Genomic DNA, 18,348 nt, shown 5'->3' with positions numbered 1-18,348 from the left:
AGTCCAGACCTGTCTCCCATTGAAAATTTGTGGCGCATTATGAAGCCTAAAATACCACAACGGAGACCCCCGGACTGTTGAACAACTTAAGCTGTACATCAAGCAAGAATGGGAAAGAATTCCACCTGAGAAGCTTAAAAAATGTGTCTCCTCAGTTCCCAAACGTTTACTGAGTGTTGTTAAAAGGAAAGGCCATGTAACACAGTGGTGAACATGCCCTTTCCCAACCACTTTGGCATGTGTTGCAGCCATGAAATTCTAAGATAATTATTATTTGCAAAAAAAAATAAAGTTTATGAGTTTGAACATCAAATATCTTGTCTTTGTAGTGCATTCAACTGAATATGGGTTGAAAAGGATTTGCAAATCATTGTATTCCGTTTATATTTATATCTAACACAATTTCCCAACTCATATGGAAACGTGGTTTGTAAAAAGAAGTGTATAGTTCTCGCTTATATCTGTCAGTAAACCTGCTATGGAAACGCTAAAAACTACCTCAAAGTAGGCGGGAAAAGACGCAATGGAAGTGGCGGCAGTAAATAAAACGGCGCATCCTGAAGCGGCTTGAAAATGGTGTGTAAAATAAAATGTACCGGTATGCAAAAAGAACGACTATAACATGGTATGTAGACCACAAGGACGTTTTTTAATATAGAAAAAAAATTCATAATATGACCCCTTTTAAAAGTATCACGTTATATTGATAAAAAATTATCTGACAGTGTCAATTAAAAGCAAGCCTTATTTTCTTTGTGAAAGCCGAACTTCTACAATAACTGAGTCCAATCACATGAAATTATTGTTCATGTTTTTTGAAAATTACCTGGCAGTTTCCAGCATACACGGTAATATTGTACACAATTAAAAAGGACTTAAAAGTTAAAAGTTAAAGTACCAATGATTGTCACACACACACTAGGTGTGGCGAAATTATTCTCTGCATTTGACCCATCACCCTTGATCACCCCCTGGGAGGTGAGGGGAGCAGTGGGCAGCAGCGGTGGCTGCGCCCGGGAATCATTTTTGGTGATTTAACCCCCAATTCCAACCCTTGATGCTGAGTGCCAAGCAGGGAGGTAATGGGTCCCATTTTTATAGTCTTTGGTATGACTCGGCCGGGGTTTGAACTCCCAACCTACCGATCTCAGGACGGACACTCTAACCACTAGGCCACTGAGTAGGTCACTAGGCCACAGGAGTAGACTTAAGATGATATCAACACGCATTAAATATATAATTTAGCTAATCTGCATGTGGGAAATGTTTGCTCTTTCAGTTGAAGTAAAGACAATATACGTACAATCTGGAGATAAGGAATGCTGACATTGAAGCTCTCGTTCATATTTGCATGCCAGACTATCCGCACATTTGTGATGAAAAAAGTTCCAAGGTTCCCCTAAGAGATAGAAATGAAGTGTCAACAAGTACTCCACACTAGATGACATTGGTTTCTATGATATAACTAAAACACTGTAAGGGACAAGCGGTAGAAAATGGATGGCTGGATGTACCTGATCACTGGATAAATTCCAGACTCCATTGATTTTGTCATAAACTTGCTCCCTTGGTAAGAGACGCAAGTTTTTGTTCTGAATAAGCGCAGCCCGCAATTTGAGATCTCTGTACATTTTAGAAGTTTCATAGGCCCTGTAAGGAAACAAAAAAACATCCAAAATATGAAGTCTTTTTTCTGACTCAGAGTTTGAGCTTCCACTGAATGTGTTACCTGTGCACAGCAATGACGGAGGTAAAGAGTCGGGGACTTCCTGGAACCACGTTAGTGAAGATGAACTCAAATCTTGTGTTGTTGGACTTGGTCAGAATGTAGAGGGCTTCGGTCTGGCCTCGGAGTTTCTGGAGAAAAAAAATTCAGTTCATGGCTTTGCATGTTTATCGGTCTTCGTCACATGATAGTGAAGGTATTGATTTAGGGATGGGCGATATGGCCTGAAATCGATATTGCGATATATATTGTTGCCTTTTGCGATAACAGTTTAGAATCAGGATATGTTATTTGTTATGTGAATTACAATAAAACCATTTCCAAACTAATTTAGCTGCTGACGTCAGTGATAACATATTTTCAGTTGCATTATTTTATCAAACTATTATTAATCTACTTGGTAATTTACTGTTACCAGATGGTTACTTTCTATTGTAACTATCAACACTTCTGTTAAAGGGTCTGTTTGCAACATTTACATCAAGGGTGTCAAACTCTGGCCCGCGGGCCAAATCTGGCCCGCCTTGTAATTTCACTTGGCCCTTGAGGCGATATCAAATTAACACTAGAGCTTGCCCGCCGATTATATATTGCAGCGGTGCCGCGGTAACACCGTATTCACCGCTAGTTCTAATACTTGCCAACCCTCCCGGGAGTCTTCTAAACTTCAGCGGCCTTCCCGAAACTCGTCATGTCTGCTTTTCATCCAGTCCAACGAGTGCTGGCCCAGTCACATAATATGAGCGGCTTCTGTACGCACACACAATTGAATGCAACGCATACTTCATCAACAGCGATACAGGTTACACTGAGGGTAGCTGAATAAAAAACTTTAACACTGTTAGAAATATACGCTACACTGTGAATCCACACCAAACAAGAATGACAAACACATTTCGGGAGAACATCCGCACCGTAACACAACATAAACACAACAGAACAAATACCCAGAACCCTTTGCAGCAGTAACTCTTCCGGGACGCTACAAGGTGTGTGTGTGTGGGGGCAGGTTTGGTGGTAGCGGGGGTGTATTTTGTAGCGTTCCGGAAGAGTTATTTCTGCAAAAGATTCTGGGTATTTGTTCTGTTGTGTTTATGTTGTGTTAACGGTGCAGATTTTCTCCCGAAATGTGTTTGTCATTCTTGTTTGGTGTGGATTCACAGTGTGGCGTATATTTCTAACAGTGTTAAAGGTTTTTATACTGGCCCCCTCAGTGTAACCTGTATCGCTGTGATGAAGTATGCGTTGCATTCACTCGTGTGTGCGTACAGAAGCCGCACATATCTTGTGACTGGGTCTGAACGATGTTAGAATGGATGAAAAGCAGACGTGACGATAGCTCGTAGAGTACGTTAAAGGCAGTGCATTTAAGGCACACCCCCAAGACTGTGGTCCGGGTGGACGAGATATAATGACTGATGAACACCTTTGTTTGATAATGAAGGTTGCCTCAGCTCAGAGCCTGAGCCCCGACATTAATGAACTAGCATCCAAGAAAGGATGGCAGGTATCTGGCTGGGCACATCAGATTAGATCAGTGTGTTGCAAACTGAGCAGTTTAAAGTCTTGAATGGGTGTTTTATTCATTGTTATTTTATTTTCAAATTTATTAGCCTGTGGAAAAAGTTAATGTTGAAGGCTGCAAATAGAAAAGAGGCATTAAATGTTTATTTAAATTGTATTTGATACGCCATTGATATTTTTTAATTATTATTATTATTATTTGAAACTCGATTTTGCATGTCACTGTAAAGTTATATAAGCCTTGCTTGTTCAATATTTAATGCGAAACTTGTTTGGGTCCCTATTAAAAGGTTAATTTGGCCTGCGGCTTTGTTCAGTTTTAAATTTTGGCCCACTCTGTATTTGAGTTTGACACCCCTGATTTACACAGATGTCTAGAGGGCGCCAACTTTCTCACACGTAATTACTTAGGTACGTAACACATGCACGCACATTACTTTTAGGTGTTGTTAGCTAATAATAGCAATTTGGATAGCTGATGTTAGCTGTCATTGAAGGTATATTCTATCATAACAACATGACTGCAAATTGTTTATCGCTTCCCTTTGACTGCTTTTGTATGTGTGCGTGTTGACGAGACTGTGTGAGTGACCGCCGTAAACACCAATCATTTTTATTTGGGCTGAATTACATAAACTTTGTAATTGTGAAACATATAGACAATTGTCAAAGAAATGTACTCTGTTAAACCACTAATGCTGACATAAAATAGCCGTTGGTGTTCTTGTTATATTTTTTGCTTTAAAAAAATGTTCATTATTAGCACTCATTCTTCTGTTGTTTGGATACTCTACATTAGTTTTGGGCGATACTACAAATTTGGTTATCGATCCAATACCAAGTAGTTACACTGGCATTATGGGTCATACCAAAGCTGATACTTAAAATTTTCAAGACCATTCAAGTATTACATTTTTCACAATTATAATCTGACAAAAACACAGGATGACGAAAAACCAAAAGATTTTGTGAAAATAAAAATGTTTATCTAATTATTGTAGTACATTTATGAATACTATATTTGGTATCGTTACCGTCGATATTTGTATCAATCTGCCACCCCTGTTGACATTCAAGAGCTCATCTTGGCGGTGAGAATGGGTTCTTGTATCCTCCTGTCCTCCATGTTTAGCTAGTACTTGTATTTCAGTGATGATGGGAACATGAACATGAACATGAACATGAATTTATTTATTTCGGCAGACAGACATATATAGCAACACTTCATCACTCTTTTTATTTTGACAGACATGCAACGGCACCCACTTAAAAGGAATACGGGGAAAAAAGCAAGAATGCTTATCCATGTCCCGCCCCTAATTTACAATCAACTTATATGTTGGTTATATAAATTGGTTATATAGTCCAAGTATAGTCATGTTTTTGATAGTTTCCCAACAACACATTTTTTACCGCAAGGTTGAACACTAGAAGACAGTTTAATTTCTCCACTCACATTGTCCCACAGTTTCACCCCCGCTATAGATAACGTTTGAGCCTTGAATGTGGAACTCACCATGTTATGTTTGAATTTCAGGACATTTGGACCATCTCTGAGTGAAAACAAATTCTGTATATTTGCAGGTAGAGCCCTTTGTGAGGCCATAAACATAACTTGAAGGCTACTGTATTGGATTATATCATGTAGTTTAAGAAAATTACTCATTATGAACAGATCATTGGTATGAGCTCCATACGGGGCATAATGTATAATTCTAATTGCCTTTTTCTGGAGCTTAAATAGCGGTTCAATAGTGTCCCAGTAGGTGTGTCCTCAAACTTCAGCGCAATACTGTAAATGCGGCAATAAAAGAGCTAAGTAAATCGTTTTGATTGAATTTCGATTTAGTAATTTCTGCATTTACCACAAAATGGAGACACCCTTAGCCAATTTAGACTGTACTAAATAAATGATAATGGGTTATACTTGTATAGCGCTTTTCTACCTTCAAGGTACTCAAAGCGCTTTGACAGTATCACCACATTCACACACTGATGGCGGGAGCTGCAATGCAAGGCGCTAACCAGCAGCCATCAGGAGCAAGGGGTGAAGTGTCTTGCCCAAGGACACAACGGACGTGACTAGGATGGTAGAAGGTGGGGATTGAACCCCAGTAACTAGCAACACTCCGATTGCTGGCACGGCCACTCTACCTTTCACATGTGGTTTCCAAGTCAGTAGAGCGTCTATCTTAACCCCCATGACCTTGTGTTCATTTACTCTATTTATCGACGTCCCGCTAACTTCTATGTGTACGTTTGTTTCCATTCCCCTTCTCCCGAAGAGGATATAGTTTGTTTTTGAGAGATTTAGTGATAATTTATTTATTAAAAACCACAAATGAATTTTTGACAATTCACTGTTCACTGTGTTTACTAAATGAATTAAATATTTTCTAGAAGAGAGGATGTTGGTGTCGTCCGCGAACAACACTAATTTTAGGACGCCAGATACTTTGACTATATCATAGATGTATGTGAAAATTTTGGTCCCAAGACTGACCCCTGAGGGACCCCACAAGTGATAACTCGGTCTGTTGATATGTTATTTCCAGAGGTGGGTAGTAACGCGCTACATTTACTCCGTTACATCTACTTGAGTAACTTTTGGGATAAAGTGTACTTCTAAGAGTAGTTTTAATGCAACATACTTTTACTTTTACTTGAGTATATTTATAGAGAAGAAACGCTACTTTTACTCCGCTCCATTTATCTACATTCAGCTCGCTACTCGCTACTGATTTTTATCGATCTGTTAATGCACGCTTTGTTTGTTTTGGTTTGTCAGACAGACCTTTAAAGTAGGATCTATCGCATGCCTGAGTTTCACCAATCGCATACAGTCACTGGTGACGTTTGACTCCGTTTCACCAATCAAACAGAGCCAGGCGGTCACATGATTAACAAGCTTAAGCTTACATGAACTCAACGTCAAATTTGAGGAAGCACATCGCGGTAAGTAACATTAGTAGATATTTTGGCTGTCACCGTAGGCTGATGTTAGCTTCCCTGCTATGAATCACTTTCAAATGTACATTGTGTGGGGACATTTATTAACGCACTGCAACCTCATAGACACACACATACACGCACACACACACACACACACACGCATGCATAAAAACCCCAATCAGTGTGTTCCCAGGTGCAGCCCACACCTATCAGTTTATGGTTTGCGTAAAGGCTAACTTGTTATTTTCCTTTGTAATCTCTGCTTACTGAGCCTATGGTGCTGTTAAGTTATTGTGGCTCAATTTTCCTTAATTTTTTTTTATGTTAATGTATTATTGTTTAATATATATTATTGTTTTAGTTGCTTAAGAGATATTCCTGGCTCTCAATGCTATTTTTATGTTTTTGTGCATTATTTGTTGCCGTCATCATTAAACGAACAGGTTACTCATCAGTTACTCAGTACTTGAGTATTTTTTTCACAACATACTTGTTACTTTCACTCAAGTAAATATTTGGGTGACTACCGGTACTCCTTACTTTTACTTGAGTAATACATCTCTAAAGTAACAGTACTCTTACTTGAGTACAATTTCTGGCTACTCTACCCACCTCTGGTTATTTCCCATCTGTACAAAATGTGTTCTGTTTGAGAGACAACTTTTTATCCATTTTAAAGAGGTCTCTCTGACTCTATATGTCTGCAGTTAGTCAATTAGAATACTGTGGTCTAATGTGTCAAAGGCTTTTTTTAGGTCAATAAAAATGCCAATAGCATAGAGTTTGTTGTCCAGTGCATCTTTGATCAGTTCTACGGTGTCGGTTAAAGCCATTCCTGTGGAATGATTTTTCCTCAAACCGTATTGGCTATCACACAACAGTCTGTTTATCAATTAATTTTTGTAATCTGGCACGGGTGTCGTTGTCACCGTCTCCACTCCCTGCTTTTTTGGGAAGCAGATAGCAGGTATCCACATTTCCAGGATCCATCTCGATGCCTTGTTTGTGTAAAAACCCTGTCACCTGAGCTTCCACGGATTTGATCTCCTCCTCATTTGGGTTCACACTGAGCCCTGCTGTTGCACCGGCATAGCTCCTGGGCCTTATTTTCAGGCCAGTCACTATGACATCGTTGAGTTTCCCAACTTGCTCGAGCTCCCCAACTCTGTTGGTCAGGGATTTTATTTCTTGGTCCTTGAGGTAACGGATCTCCTTCATGAAGTTGTCCAACTGGACCTTGATGCCATCAAGGCTTTCCTGTTGGCCCCTGATACCCTCAAGAGTGACCAAGACTGTTCCATATTTATCCGAGATTGTTGACATGTCCGGTGGATTGGACTTGTCTTTTCTGCGGTCTGGCATTTTCAATCCTCTTGATTTCCAAACGGCTTTTCTGTCATCGGCCGTACTCTCCGTGCAGCAGAGGTTGTTATGTTATGTTATGGAAGCGGGATTAGTACACGGCTTTGCACCGTGGAGGGACGTTAGCTTCTAGCAAAGACGCTGTGAAATTTGTGGGACACAGCTAGAATGTGTCATCAACTTGCATTATTACGAAATGGTGATAGTATTAAAATCTTTATTGTCGGCCATATTTATGTCATTTATATCAAATATCGTCAATGTCGCGCAACCCTATATTAATTACAGTGAAAGCTCTAAAATTGAATGCTCCAATTCAGAATTAAAGGCAAATTGTTGTGGCAACACTAAATTGGCCCTAGTGTGTGAATGTTGGCTGTCTATCTGTGTTGGCCCTGTGATGAGGTGGCGACTTGTCCAGGGTGTACCCCGCCTTCCGCCCGAATGCAGCTGAGATAGGCTCCAGCACCCCCCCGCGACCCCAAAAGGGACAAACGGTAGAAAATGGATGGATGGATGTTGTGGAAGAACTAAAACTACAGTACATCACTAGACTTGGGTTAATAAGCAAGTAACCTGTGTTTTGCCTTTTCTTTGCCTTTTTTGAAAGACTTATTCCAAAAGATGGACTAGTTTCAACAAGAGGTGTTAAGAGTCACTGAAGAATATAAATGGGAAGTTATGTGACGTAAGTGGACTCACATTCAAAAATTAATGAATTGTTACTTATCAGTTTAGTTGTGACAATTTACACTTGACAGTTAATGTTTGCATTACAACTTTGTCATTTGTCATTAAAGTTAAGTGTTTTCACATTTTACTTTTAACAGTTAACTTGTATTAGACTTGTTTGGGAAATCTACAGTTAGAAACATTTTGACCCCGGAAGAGATTCATTTCAATATACGTAGATGACCAGCACAAAGAATTGTGTTGGACCTTTTAGGTTCCAGTGTGAACTCAATAAAAATAGATTTACATTTAATACTCACCGAGTATGCTGTCCTTGTTGTGATGTTAATAATGGAGTTGTAACCCACAGCTGAAACAAAGTTATTGATAATGATTGATGGTGACAATACAACATTTTAATCCACATTGCTTGTCAACATGTTTTCTCACATAAATTGACTCTCGGCAGGGCCAACGAATGCCAAATAATCCTCAGGTTTGTCACTAGAAGTCGCCCTGCAAAACACAAATAGATGTGTGTGTATATATATATATATATAAATATACAGTATATATATACAAACCCTGTTTCCATATGAGTTGGGAAATTGTGTTAGATGTAAATATAAACAGAATACAATGATTTGCAAATCATTTTCAACCCATATTCAGTTGAATGCACTACAAAGACAAGATATTTGATGTTCAAACTTAAACTTGCAAATAATCATTAACTTTAGAATTTGATGCCAGCAACACATGACAAAGAAGTTGGGAAAGGTGGCAATAAATACTGATAAAGTTGAGGAATGCTCATCAAACACTTATTTGGAACATCCCACAGGTGAACAGGCAAATTGGGAACAGGTGGGTGCCATGATTGGGTATAAAAGTAGATTCCATGAAATGCTCAGTCATTCACAAACAAGGATGGGGCGAGGGTCACCACTTTGTCAACAAATGCGTGAGCAAATTGTTGAACAGTTTAAGAAAAACCTTTCTCAACCAGCTATTGCAAAGAATTTAGGGATTTCACCATCTACGGTCCGTAATATCATCAAAGGGTTCAGAGAATCTGGAGAAATCACTGCACGTAAGCAGCTAAGCCCGTGACCTTCGATCCCTCAGGCTGTACTGCATCAACAAGCGACATCAGTGTGTAAAGGATATCACCACATGGGCTCAGGAACACTTCAGAAACCCACTGTCAGTAACTACAGTTGGTCGTTACATTTGTAAGTGCAAGTTAAAACTCTCCTATGCAGGGCAAAAACCGTTTATCAACAACACCCAGAAACGCCGTCGGCTTCGCTGGGCCTGAGTTCATCTAAGATGGACTGATACAAAGTGGAAAAGTGTTCTGTGGTCTGACGAGTCCACATTTCAAATTGTTTTTGGAAACTGTGGACGTCCTGTCCTCCGGACCAAAGAGGAAAAGAACCATCCGGATTGTAATAGGCGCAAAGTTGAAAAGCCAGCATCTGTGATGGTATGGGGGTGTATTAGTGCCCAAGACATGGGTAACTTACACATCTGTGAAGGCGCCATTAATACTGAAAGGTACATACAGGTTTTGGAGCAACATATGTTACCATCCAAGCAACGTTACCATGGACGCCCCTGCTTATTTCAGCAAGACAATGCCAAGCCACGTGTTTCCCAACTCATATGGAAACGGGTTTATATATATATATATGGATAATTAAATAGGGGTGTCCAGAGTGCGGCCTGGGGGCCATTTGCAACCCGCAGCTAATTTTTTACGCCCTGTGACACATTTCAAAAATACTATTACCAAAAAAACAAAATGTGGAATCAAAAAGCAAACAAGTGAAATGTAACAAGAAAACATTTAAATGTTGACGCGAATAACACAAAGCTGCCATGCAGGATGGTTTTTTTTCTTTAAAACGATCATTGTTCAAAAAAAATTAATTAAAATCAATGTTATTATGAATTATTGACATTCAAGGCTGCAATATACTTATTGCATATTTTGTGTGTTTACCATATAAATTGACAAAAAAAGCATAAAGCATAAAATATAGATACAAAACGTATAATTGACAGATTGATCTGAAGTAAGTTTTAAGTGTTGAAAGTAAAAATAATATATATTGATATGACTTATTTTTTAACGGCCATTGCTCAAAAAACAAAGAACCAAAAACAGTGTTATGATTATGAATTATTGACACATTTAAGACTCCAGTTACTTTACATCAAATATTCCACTTTAAACATGTTTTGGTGAAAAATTTTGCATATTTTGTGTTTTGTCATAAAAACAGGGTTTTCGTCGACAAAAAGGGCATATGACAGGGTTGGAATTGGGGGTTAAATCCCCAAAAAATGAATCCCGTGCGCGGCCACCGCTGCTGCCCACTGCTCCCCTCACCTCCCAGGGGGTGCTCAAGGGTGATGGGTCAAATGCAGAGAATAATTTCGCCACACCTAGTGTGTGTGTGACAATCATTGGTACTTGAACTTTTTAACTTTAAATGTATAACTATTTGTCAACGGATATTTTTGAAGTTGATTTATATATATTATAGCGTTAAAAGTAATATATATAAATAAAATGAGAAAAGCATCCCAAAAAAATCCCATTGTCTGATTTTTTTATAATTTAATTTGCAAATGATGGTGAAAATTAGTATTTGGTCAATAACAAAAGTTCATCCCAATAATTTGTTTTATACTCTTTGTTGGCAATGACAGAGGTCAAACGTTTTCTGTAAGTATTCACAAGGTTTGTTGCTGGTATTTTTGGCTCATTCCTCCATGCAGATCTCCTCTAGTGCAGTGATGTTTTGGGGCTGTCGCTGGGCAACACAGACTTTTAACTCCCTCCAAAGATCTTATACGGGGTTGACGCTGGCTAGGCCACTCCAGGATCTTGAAATGCTTCTTACGAAACCACTCCTTTGCCTGGGCGGTGTGTTTGGGATCATTGTCGTGCTGAAAGACCCAGCCACGTTTCATCTTCAATGCCCTTGCTGATGGAAGGAGGTTTTCACTCAAAATCGCACGATACATGGCCCCATTCATTCTTTCCTTTACATGTATCAGTTGTACTGTCTCTTTGCAGAAAAACATGATGTTTCCACCCCCATGCTTCACAGTAGGCATGGTGTTCTTTGGATGCAATGCAGCATCCCTTCTCCTCCAAACACCACAAGTTGAGTTTTTACCAAAAAGTTACATTTTGTTTTCATCTGACCATGTGACATTCTCTCAATACTCTTCTGGATCATCCAAAATGCTCTCTAGCAAACTTCAGACGGGCCTGGACATGTACTGATTTAAGCAGGGGGACACTGCAGGATTTGAGTCCCTGGTGATGGTATTTCATTGTTCAGTATGCAGCCCTCGGTAGAAAAGGTTAGGACACCCCTGATGTAGAATATAACCATAACAGTTCCTCATGATAAAGTTTAAGGTACCTCGATCTCCGTTATTTCCTTTCGTGTCCTCGATGGAGTCCAAACAATCTATTAGCACTTCTCCAGGTCGAGTTTTCATCTGCCTGTGTGGACATGACACTGACATTTAGGATGACGACATGGACCTAGTATTAGTAATTCCACTGACATTTAGGAGGAGAATAGGAATATTAAATGATGACGTCATCGACCCAGTATTAGTAATTACACTGACATTTAGGAGGAGAATAGGAATGAAATGATGACGACATGGACCTAGTATTAGTAATTACACTGACATTTAGGAGGAGAATATGAATATTAAATTATGATGACATGGACCTAGTATTAGTAATTACACTGACATTTAGGAGGATAATAGGAATATTAAATTATGATGACATGGACCTAGTATTAGTAATTACACTGACATTTAGTAGGAGACTAGGAATTAAATGATGACAACATGGATGTAGTATTAGTAATTACACTGACATTTAGGATGACGACACGGACCCAGTATTAGTAATTACACTGACATTTAGGAGGAGACTAGGAATGAAATGATGACGACATGGACCTAGTATTAGTAATTACACTGACATTTAGGAGGATACTAGGAATTACATGATGACGACATGGACCTAGTATTAGTAATTACACTGACATTTAGAATGACGACATGGACCTAGTATTATTAATCACACTGACATTTAGGAGGGGACTAGGAATGAAATGATGACGACATGGACCTAGTATTATTAATTACACTGACATTTCGGAGGAGACTAGGAATGAAATGATGACGACATCGACCTAGTATTAGTAATTACACTGACATTTAGGAGGAGAATACGAATGAAATGATGACAACATCGACCTAATAGTAGTAATTAAACTGACATTTAGGAGGAGACTAGGAATGACATGATGACGACATGGACCTAGTATTAGTAATTACACTGACATTTGGGAGGAGCCTAGGAATTAAATGATGACGACATGGACCTAGTATTAGTAATTACACTGACATTTAGAAGGAGACTAAGAATGAAATGATGACGACATGCACCTAGTATTAGTAATTACACTGACATTTAGGACGAGACTAGGAATGAAATGATGACGACATGCACCTAGTATTAGTAATCACACTGACATTTAGGAGGAGATTAGGAATTAAATGATGACGACATGGACCTCGTATTAGTAATTACACTGACATTTAGGAGACTAGGAATTAAATGATGACGACATCGACTTAGTATTAGTAATTATACTGACATTTCGGAGGAGACTAGGAATGAAATGATGACGACATCGACCTAGTATTAGTAATTACACTGACATTTAGGAGGAGACTAGGAATTAAATGATGACGACATCAACCTAGTATTAGTAATTACACTGACATTTAGAATGACGACATGGACCTAGTATTAGTAATTAGTAATTAAATGATGACGACATGGACCTAGTATTAGTAATTACACTGACATTTAGAATGACGACATGGACCTATATTAGTAATTACTAATTACTAATACTAGGTCCATGTCGTCATATATATGTATTAGTAATTACACTGACATTTTGAATGACGACATGGACCTACTCCTCTCTGAGCTGCCACCTTACCGTGGTAGAGGAGTTTGCGTGTCCCAATGATCCTAGGAGCTATGTTGTCCGGGGGCTTCCATGCCCCCTGGTAGGGTCTCCCAAGACAAACAGGTCCTAGGTGAGGGATCAGACAAAGAGCAGCTCGAAGACTTCTATGGAAATGCAAGAACCGAGACTCAGATTTCCCTCGCCCGGACGCGGGTCACCGGGTCCCCCCTCCGGAGCCAGGCCCGGAGTTGGGGCACGATGGCGAGCGCCTTGTGGCCGGGCCTGTCCCCATGGGGCCCGGCCGGGCACAGCCCGAAGAGGCAACGTGGGTCCCCCCTCCAATGGGCTCACCACCCATAGCAGGGGCCATAGAGGTCGGGTGCAATGTGAGCTGGGCGGTAGCCGAAGGCAGGGCACTTGGCGGTCCGATCCTCGGCTACAGAAGCTAGCTCTTGGGACGTGGAACGTCACCTCGCTGGGGGGAAGGAGCCTGAGCTAGTGCGCGAGGTAGAGAAGTTCCGGTTGGATATAGTCGGACTCACCTCGACGCACAGCAAGGGCTCTGGAACCAGTTCTCTCGAGAGGGGCTGGACTCTCTTCCACTCTGGCGTTGCCAGCAGTGAGAGGCGACGGGCTGCGGTGGCAATTCTTGTTGCCCCTCGGCTCAGAGCCTGCATGTTGGAGTTCAACCCGGTGGACGAGAGGGTAGCTTCCCTCCGCCTTCGGGTGGGGGCACGGGTCCTGACTGTTGTTTGCGCTTACGCGCCAAACAGCAGCTCAGAGTACCCACCCTTTTTGGATTCACTCGAGGGAGTACTGGAGAGTGCTCCCCCGGGTGATTCCCTCGTTCTACTGGGGGACTTCAACGCTCATATTGGCAACGACAGTGAAACCTGGAGAGGCGTGATTGGGAAGAATGGCCGCCCGGATCTGAACCCAAGTGGTGTTTTGTTATTGGACTTTTGTGCCCGTCACGGATTGTCCATAACGAACACCATGTTCAAGCATAAGGGTGTCCATATGTGCACTTGGCACCAGGACACCCTAGGCCGCAGTTCTATGATCGACTTTGTAGTTGTGTCATCGGATTTGCGGCCTCATGTTTTGGACACTCGGGTGAAGAGAGGGGCGGAGCTTTCTACCGATCACCACCTGGTGGTGAGTTGGCTGCGATGGTGGGGGAGGATGCCGGACAGACCTGGCAGGCCCAAACGCATTGTGAGGGTTTGCTGGGAATGTCTGGCAGAGTCTCCTGTCAGAGAGAGTTTCAATTCCCACCTCCGGAAGAACTTTGAACATGTCACGAGGGAGGTGCTGGACATTGAGTCCGAGTGGACCATGTTCCGCACCTCTATTGTCGAGGCGGCTGATTGGAGCTGTGGCCGCAAGGTAGTTGGTGCCTGTCGTGGCGGTAATCCTAGAACCCGTTGGTGGACACTGGCGGTGAGGGATGCCGTCAAGCTGAAGAAGGAGTCCTATCGGGTTCTTTTGGCTCATGGGACTCCTGAGGCAGCGGACGGGTACCGACAGGCCAAGCGGTGTGCGGCTTCAGCGGTCGCGGAGGCAAAAACTCGGACATGGGAGGAGTTCGGGGAAGCCATGGAAAACGACTTCTGGACGGCTTCGAAGCGATTCTGGACCACCATCCGTCGCCTCAGGAAGGGGAAGCAGTGCACTACCAACACCGTGTATGGTGCGGATGGTGTTCTGCTGACCTCGACTGCGGAAGTTGTGGATCGGTGGAGGGAATACTTCGAAGACCTCCTCAATCCCACCAACACGTCTTCCTATGAGGAAGCAGTGCCTGGGGAATCTGTGGTGGGCTCTCCTATTTCTGGGGCTGAGGTTGCTGAGGTAGTTAAAAAGCTCCTCGGTGGCAAGGCCCCAGGGGTGGATGAGATCCGCCCGGAGTTCCTTAAGGCTCTGGATGCTGTAGGGCTGTCTTGGTTGACAAGACTCTGCAGCATCGCGTGGACATCGGGGGCAGTACCTCTGGATTGGCAGACCGGGGTGGTGGTTCCTCTTTTTAAAAAGGGGAACCGGAGGGTGTGTTCTAACTATCGTGGGATCACACTCCTCAGCCTTCCCGGTAAGGTCTATTCAGGTGTACTGGAGAGGAGGCTACGCCGGATAGTCGAACCTCGGATTCAGGAGGAACAGTGTGGTTTTCGTCCTGGTCGTGGAACTGTGGACCAGCTCTATACTCTCGGCAGGGTCCTTGAGGGTGCATGGGAGTTTGCCCAACCAGTCTACATGTGCTTTGTGGACTTGGAGAAGGCATTCGACCGTGTCCCTCGGGAAGTCCTGTGGGGAGTGCTCAGAGAGTATGGGGTTTCTGACTGTCTGATTGTGGCGGTCCGCTCCCTGTATGATCAGTGTCAGAGCTTGGTTCGCATTGCCGGCAGTAAGTCGGACACGTTTCCGGTGAGGGTTGGACTCCGCCAAGGCTGCCCTTTGTCACCGATTCTGTTCATAACTTTTATGGACAGAATTTCTAGGCGCAGTCAAGACGTTGAGGGGGTCCGGTTTGGTGGCTGCAGGATTAGGTCTCTGCTTTTTGCAGATGATTTGGTCCTGATGGCTTCATCTGGCCAGGATCTTCAGCTCTCACTGGATCGGTTCGCAGCTGAGTGTGAAGCGACTGGGATGAGAATCAGCACCTCCAAGTCCGAGTCCATGGTTCTCGCCCGGAAAAGGGTGGAGTGCCATCTCCGGGTTGGGGAGGAGATCTTGCCCCAAGTGGAGGAGTTCAAGTACCTCGGAGTCTTGTTCACGAGTGAGGGAAGAGTGGATCGTGAGATCGACAGGCGGATCGGTGCGGCGTCTTCAGTAATGCGGACGCTGTATCGATCTGTTGTGGTGAAGAAGGAGCTGAGCCGGAAGGCAAAGCTCTCAATTTACCGGTCGATCTACGTTCCCATCCTCACCTATGGTCATGAGCTTTGGGTTATGACCGAAAGGACAAGATCACGGGTACAAGCGGCCGAAATGAGTTTCCTCCGCCGGGTGGCGGGGCTCTCCCTGAGAGATAGGGTGAGAAGCTCTGTCATCCGGGGGGAGCTCAAAGTAAAGCCGCTGCTCCTCCACATCGAGAGGAGCCAGATGAGGTGGTTCGGGCATCTGGTCAGGATGCCACCCGAGCGCCTCCCTAAGGAGGTGTTTAGGGTACGTCCGACCGGTAGGAGGCCACGAGGAAGACCCAGGACACGTTGGGAAGACTATGTCTCCCGGCTGGCCTGGGAACGCCTCGGGATCCCCCGGGAGGAGCTGGACGAAGTGGCTGGGGAGAGGGAAGTCTGGGCTTCCCTGCTTAGGCTGCTGCCCCCGCGACCCGACCTCGGATAAGCAGAAGAAGATGGATGGATGGATGGATGGATGGACATGGACCTAGTATTAGTAATTACGAATTATTAATACTAGGTTCATGTCGTCATTCTAAATGTCAGTGTAATTACTAATACTAGGTCCATGTCGTCATCATTTAATTCCTAGTCTCCTCCTAAATGTCAGTGTAATTACTAATACTAGGTCGATGTCGTCATCATTTCATTCCTAGTCTCCTTCGAAATGTCAGTGTAATTACTAATACTAAATCGATGTCGTCATCATTTAATTCCTAGTCTCCTAAATGTCAGTGTAATTACTAATACGAGGTCCATGTCGTCATCATTTCATTATAGTCTCCTCCTAAATGTCAGTGTAATTACTAATACTAGGTCCATGTCGTCATCATTTCATTCCTTAGTCTCCTCCTAAATGTCAGTGTAATTACTAATACTAGGTCCATGTCGTCATCATTTCATTCCTAGTCTCCTTCGAAATGTCAGTGTAATTACTAATACTAAATCGATGTCGTCATCATTTAATTCCTAGTCTCCTAAATGTCAGTGTAATTACTAATACGAGGTCCATGTCGTCATCATTTAATTCCTAATCTCCTCCTAAATGTCAGTGTAATTACTAATACGAGGTCCATGTCATCATCATTTCATTATAGTCTCCTCCTAAATGTCACTGTAATTACTAATACTAGGTCCATGTCGTCATCATTTCATTCCTACTCTCCTCCTAAATGTCAGTGTAATTACTAATACTAGGTCCATGTCGTCATCATTTCATTCCTAGTCTCCTTCGAAATGTCAGTGTAATTACTAATACTAAATCGATGTCGTCATCATTTAATTCCTAGTCTCCTAAATGTCAGTGTAATTACTAATACGAGGTCCATGTCGTCATCATTTAATTCCTAATCTCCTCCTAAATGTCAGTGTAATTACTAATACGAGGTCCATGTCATCATCATTTCTTTATAGTCTCCTCCTAAATGTCAGTGTAATTACTAATACTAGGTCCATGTCGTCATCATTTCATTCCTAGTCTCCTCCTAAATGTCAGTGTAATTACTAATACTAGGTCCATGTCGTCATCATTTCATTCCTAGTCTCCTCCTAAATGTCAGTTGAATTACTACTACTAGGTCGATGTCGTCATCATTTCATTCGTATTCTCCTCCTAAATGTCAGTGTAATTACTAATACTAGGTCCATGTCGTCATCATTTCATTCCTATTCTCCTCCTAAATGTCAGTGTAATTAATAATTACACTGACAGTTAGAATGACGACATGGACCTAGTAATTATACTGACATTTAGGAGGAGACTAGGAATTAAATGATGACGACATGGACCTAGTATTAGTAATTACACCTACATTTAGAATGACGACATGGACCTAGTATTAGTAATTACACTGGCATTTAGGAGGAGAATAGGAATGAAATGATCGACCTAGTATTAGTAAACAGGATATTTTTATTAGAAGAACACTTGCTCGACGAATGTGGAGCTAAGCTAACTTCAGCGTCACCATAATTGCAGGCGTGTAACCTACTGTGCTGTTATATCGAAGCGAACGTCTCGGTCCTCCCAAAGGGCATCTAAACCCGACGCCATTACTTTCTGTAATATTCCTTGAAAAGTGTGCAAGAAAGATGGCTAACGGAGCTAGCAGATCTGACGAGCTTCCATTATGCTACAGTATCTATGGCAACAGACGGCAAAGCAGAGGGACCACCTTCT

At 42.2% G+C, this 18,348-nt stretch overlaps 1 protein-coding gene across 2 annotated transcripts in view; it reads right to left on the bottom strand.

The window, feature by feature from the left end:
• bbs5 (Bardet-Biedl syndrome 5) overlaps window positions 1-18,348 on the bottom strand; it is a 25,647-nt gene extending 7,299 nt beyond the window's left edge. The window contains exons 1-8 of one of the 2 annotated variants that reach the window (XM_061971666.1): window positions 18,161-18,306; window positions 13,300-13,395; window positions 11,683-11,765; window positions 8,687-8,752; window positions 8,557-8,606; window positions 1,730-1,857; window positions 1,515-1,650; window positions 1,304-1,399 (exon numbers count right to left, since the gene is read on the bottom strand). In XM_061971666.1, coding sequence (XP_061827650.1) covers window positions 1,304-1,399; window positions 1,515-1,650; window positions 1,730-1,857; window positions 8,557-8,606; window positions 8,687-8,752; window positions 11,683-11,761 — 555 coding nt within the window. In that variant the 5' untranslated portion in view covers window positions 11,762-11,765; window positions 13,300-13,395; window positions 18,161-18,306. Of the gene's footprint in view, window positions 1-1,303; window positions 1,400-1,514; window positions 1,651-1,729; window positions 1,858-8,556; window positions 8,607-8,686; window positions 8,753-11,682; window positions 11,766-13,299; window positions 13,396-18,160 lie in introns of both variants that reach the window. The other variant, XM_061971665.2, reaches the window with a different exon arrangement.

This window comes from Nerophis lumbriciformis, linkage group LG13 (assembly GCF_033978685.3).
Source record: "Nerophis lumbriciformis linkage group LG13, RoL_Nlum_v2.1, whole genome shotgun sequence".
NCBI classification, from domain to species: domain Eukaryota; kingdom Metazoa; phylum Chordata; class Actinopteri; order Syngnathiformes; family Syngnathidae; genus Nerophis; species Nerophis lumbriciformis.
This window is presented reverse-complemented; position numbering and strand designations above follow the sequence as displayed.